This window comes from Portunus trituberculatus, chromosome 25 (genome assembly GCF_017591435.1).
Source record: "Portunus trituberculatus isolate SZX2019 chromosome 25, ASM1759143v1, whole genome shotgun sequence".
NCBI lineage: Eukaryota > Metazoa > Arthropoda > Malacostraca > Decapoda > Portunidae > Portunus > Portunus trituberculatus.
The window spans coordinates 10,916,126-10,920,801 of NC_059279.1; the positions used below are offsets into that span (position 1 = coordinate 10,916,126).

Below are 4,676 nucleotides of genomic sequence, written 5' to 3' on the forward strand. Positions count from 1 at the left end.
TCTCTCTCTCTCTCTCTCTCTCTCTCTCTCTCTCTCTCTCTCTCTCTCTCCCTCTCCCTCTCCCTGCCTGCCTGCCTGCCCGCCCGCCCGCCCGCCCGCCCGCCCGCCTCTCTCTCTCTCTCTCTCTCTCTCTCTCTCTCTCTCTCTCTCTCTCTCTCTCTTTCTCTCGGTATTCACGTTTCTCGTTATTGTTACGGCCGCTTTGTGTTGTATTGCGCTGTGTCACACACACACACACACACACACACACACACACACACACACACACACACACACACACACACACACACACAGTTGACATTTTTTTCTTGTGGTTTTGTTGTCACGTGCGTTACTCAAAGCGCTCTTTAAAATTTGGTATTGTGTTTTACTTCAGGTGTTGGTGGAGAAATCCGAGTTGTGGTCATTGTCGTTGTGATACTTTGTTGTGTGTGAGTGATACTTTCTGTATTAGTACGCTTGGACGTAAATTTCATCATACTTGTGTAAATGCGTTAGGAGGTGTGAATGAGTGTGTAAAATACGACATGGGTAGTACGGCAATTAACGGGTGTATTTGTGGTGGATCTCCCATACACAAAGTCATAGGTATAATGGAATGTTTGGATGTAAAAGGAAGAGTAGAGAATAAACACATTAAAACGTTTCTTATAGTTTTATTGTGAACACGCAACAGGTGTTTGGGAGCTGGTATAAATAACAATAGGAGGAGAGGAAAAAGAGGAAAACATTGATCTAAAAGGAAGGGAAGGGTACCCAAACTAAGATGAAAAGGATGGAGGCAGTAATGGAGGAAAGGTGGAAGACCAGCTGAAATTAGAGATAACTGAAGAGGTGAAGACTTAGGGAAAGCTGTACAAATGTCTTATAAACAATGACGTCTTCGCATAACTTGAGATAAGAGCATGAAGGTAATTGAATATACAAAAGGAGAAATGGAAAATACTATACAATGGAATCCATAGGCTTGAGAACTGCTCCAGTGATCCTAAGTTGGACTAGATACACCAGGCTACATTTTGTATGTTGGCTTGGATCCTTTAAGAAATTTAACTTGAAGGAAAAAAATCTTATGCTACTGAAAAATGGCAGATTCTTTTTTTTTTTTTTTTTTTTTACAGCGACTATGCGCTTTTGGAACTGTTATGTGATTTTTTGAGATGAACACTTGTATCTCGTGTTAGTTTTTCTTATATACAGTTTTTTACTTTGATATTGAACCCAAATGGCTGCGTTTTTAGGTGAAGGTGGTGTAGAGGTGAGAATATTGTCTTTCTCACTCATTGTCTAGATCTGATAATCGACGAAGGGATTGCAGATGGAGCTTTAGTTCTTGCCTGGAGGGTTTGGCCTCAGGTTATTGATGTCATCGGGGTAGTAGTTTTCGCTGCAAGGAATAAAGTAGATTAGAAGTGGTGGAGAGGCAGAGGAGAGGAATGATGAAGGCGAAATTATGCACGATTCATATGTCAACACTCGTATCGTTGGCTTTTGGTCATGTCTGTAACCTGAAGGAAATACGAAAGAAGGAACGTTATCAGGAGCAAGAGGATCGCTTACCATCCTGACACATTCTCGGGGACATCACAGAGGAGGGTGACGTCGTTGAAGACCAGACCCCTCTCGCAGCCCACCTCACGGGGGTGCTTGCCATCGACGCACACGTAGAAGTACCTGCAGTCACCGCCCTTCACGTGGCGAGAGTGATCAAGCACCTGACCGTTGGTGTGGATCTGAGTAATGTTGGGGCAGGAGAAACCGTCAGGGAGGACCTCTGTAAGTGGCAAAACAAGAAAAACGGCCGTGAAATATGTATGTTTTTTGAAGGATAGCAACTTAAATAATTTATTCTTTCATGATGAGTCATCGGGACATTGTTATAGTACCTGGCTAGATTAAAAACATCATGTATTATCGGTGAGTAGTATATTTTGAACTTATTTGCTGGGAAAAAAACAACGCAGACACTAACCGGCCTTTTTAACGCATCCGGAACGGACGCCGCTGTGTTCCCACACGCAGGTGCCGGTGAACTCGTCGAACACGAGACCATCAGAGCATGTGCGGAGAACAGGGATGCCGCCAGTGCACTCGTAGTAGTGGCCACAGTTGCTGGGGTCCTCGTGCTCGAAGTAGCCATTCAAGCGGGGGCACTCCACGCCAGTAGGCTGAGCTGGCTCTGGGGGGATTAATGATAAAGAAAAGAATAAAAGGGAGAAAAGACGAGACGAAAGATGACAAAGATGATGGATGATAAAGTGAGATAATGGACTACTATGTTCGTTGTGAGACTGGTAGATATTTGAAAGGCGTTGGAGAAGAGGATACTTACGAAGAACAGTTCCCTCTCCGCATTCAACGACGAAGGGGTAGTTGCACTGCTCGTGTTTGGGGGACTGGGTGTGGTCGAACACCAGGCCGTCGGGGCACAGCTTCTCGGTCATGGTGCCGCGGTAGCAGTCATAGTACTTGTCACACTGGGTGTGATCGCTGTAGTATCCATCATCGGCAGGGCACTGGAACTGGGCAGCTGCCGTGCCTGTAAATCGAAGAGACGGGGTCACTTTAAGTGATGGTGATAGGGAGGTGATGAACTTTGAAGTCATGGTTATGAATAAAGAGCGTGATGAGTAAAGGGTGTGAACGGAACGTGTCATGAGGTACACTTGACAAGCTGCGAATTTTGGGAAGACAGGTTAAGTTCAAGTTTGTCATAAATGTGTTGGATTGGAAATGAGCGAGCTGATATAGATAAATTATTTCGTGACTTCTGTGTGAGCATATGCTATTTTAGCTTTCAGTAGATCAAATGTGATTGACTAATTAGAAATCACTTGTCCGCATGAACTATTCACTAAGGACCATTCTTTATTGAGTGAGGCTTTATCATCATTGATATTGCACATCGAATATTTTCTGGCTTTCTCTCTCTGCCCTGCTTTGTCGAATTAGTGTTCTGTAGTTTTCTGTTTGAATTCACAATGACCATAAGGAAGGCGATTGGAAATTAAACCAGGCAAATTAAAACCATAGAGTTATGAGAAGTTAAAGAGAAACCTGTCAAATCCAATTGACTTGATGTGATCTAGTGTGGTTTCGTTAACTCAAAAAAATAGGAGGTTTGCTTGTATTGCATTACTGCATTGCAACTGATCTCTTTATTGACTTTATAATATAAAATGATCATATACTTTAAACTTTTAAGGACTTACAGTTTCTATTGTTTCAGTGGTTATATGCTGATAACGATAATGTAGTAGTGGTTGTAGTAGTAGTAGTAGTAGTAGTTGTAGTAGTAGTAATAGTAGTAGTAATAGTAGTAGTAGTAACAGTAGATGTTAAAGACGAATAGGTCTTGTCAATTTTCCGCATGGTGGTGCAATCACATTGACAAGTCACCCCAGCACACTTTCACTTGCCGGTTCGTTTTCTTTGCGGTAACGGGACCTGCCGACGAGCGGCCTTGACTAGAGAGAGGGAGGGGAAGGGGTGTTGCCGCCCTGAGAAGGGCGGAGGGGGTGTAACCGGTAAACTTGAGAGAAATTGAAAGCGAAGGTGAATCACTAAGGAGAAAGAAAAGGATATATATATATATATATATATATATATATATATATATATATATATATATATATATATATATATATATATATATAGAGAGAGAGAGAGAGAGAGAGAGAGAGAGAGAGAGAGAGAGAGAGAGAGAGAGAGAGAGAGAGAGAGAGAAAGGAAACATCACTTGAACATCATTACAGAACTATTATACCGTCGCCCACTCCATTCATAGTCTCTCAACATCACAAATCACTTTCCCGCTGCCGTCACCGCCACTCTCCCTTCGTTGAAGAAGGGACGACGCGACACGGTAATCCTCGCTGGGGCAGCATAGTTAGGACTTATAATTTCTAGAGGGGGAGGTAAACCGCTCGGGTAAAGAAGTAAGGGTTGGATTGAGGATGAGAAGATGGAGGACGAGGAGGACAGTGGCAGACTCACCGATGAGGAGGAGGATCACAAGCCTGGTCATGGTGGTGGAGGTGAGTGGAGACTGTTGCTCCCAGTGCCTCCCCCTCCTATTTATTCTCTCACTTTCCCATGGTTCCCCCTCTCCGTGGCCTCCCACAACCCCCACTCCAACTCCTCCTCCCGCTGCCCCTCACAGATCTTGCTCCTCCCCCTCTTCCTCTTACTCCTCCCCATCCCGTAATCTCTTACTCCTCCTCTCCACCCCTTACTTAACCCCCCTCGTCTCCGTCTCCCCACCTCATTCTTCCTCCTTACTCGTGCTGGTTTGCCCCTATTCATGGTCCTAGCTCCTCCTCCTCCTCCTCCTCCTCCTCCTCCTCCTCCTCCTCCTCATCTCCATGGACTTGCTGCGGAATCTGGACTTCAGCGCGCGCGCGTGTGTGTGTGTGTGTGTGTGTGTAACGGATGTAATTGTGCCGAAGCGTGCATGGGTGCCAGGGTGCTAATAGGTGGAAGGAAAAGTGCATGTGTGCGTGAGGGAAATATTGAGTGATTGCGTGCGTGCGTATGTGCGTAACATCTTGTGTGTTCCCGGCCAGTCCTGGAATGTTCCTCTCACTCTCTCTCTCTCTCTCTCTCTCTCTCTCTCTCTCTCTCTCTCTCTCTCTCTCTCTCTCTCTCTCTCTCTCACCGTTTCTCTATCTTTACCA

The 4,676-nt window shown here is 44.9% G+C and overlaps 1 protein-coding gene across 1 annotated transcript; it reads right to left on the reverse strand.

Annotated features, from left to right (window-relative positions):
- Window positions 1-640: 640 nt before the first annotated feature.
- LOC123508902 (protein obstructor-E-like) lies at window positions 641-4,111 on the reverse strand. The gene is made up of 5 exons (XM_045262913.1): window positions 3,997-4,111; window positions 2,333-2,539; window positions 1,973-2,179; window positions 1,561-1,774; window positions 641-1,387 (listed from the first exon to the last, which is right to left on the reverse strand). Exons 1-5 carry the CDS (start codon window positions 4,025-4,027, stop codon window positions 1,327-1,329), a joined length of 720 nt encoding a protein of 239 aa, XP_045118848.1. The 5' UTR covers window positions 4,028-4,111; the 3' UTR covers window positions 641-1,326.
- Window positions 4,112-4,676: the final 565 nt, after the last annotated feature.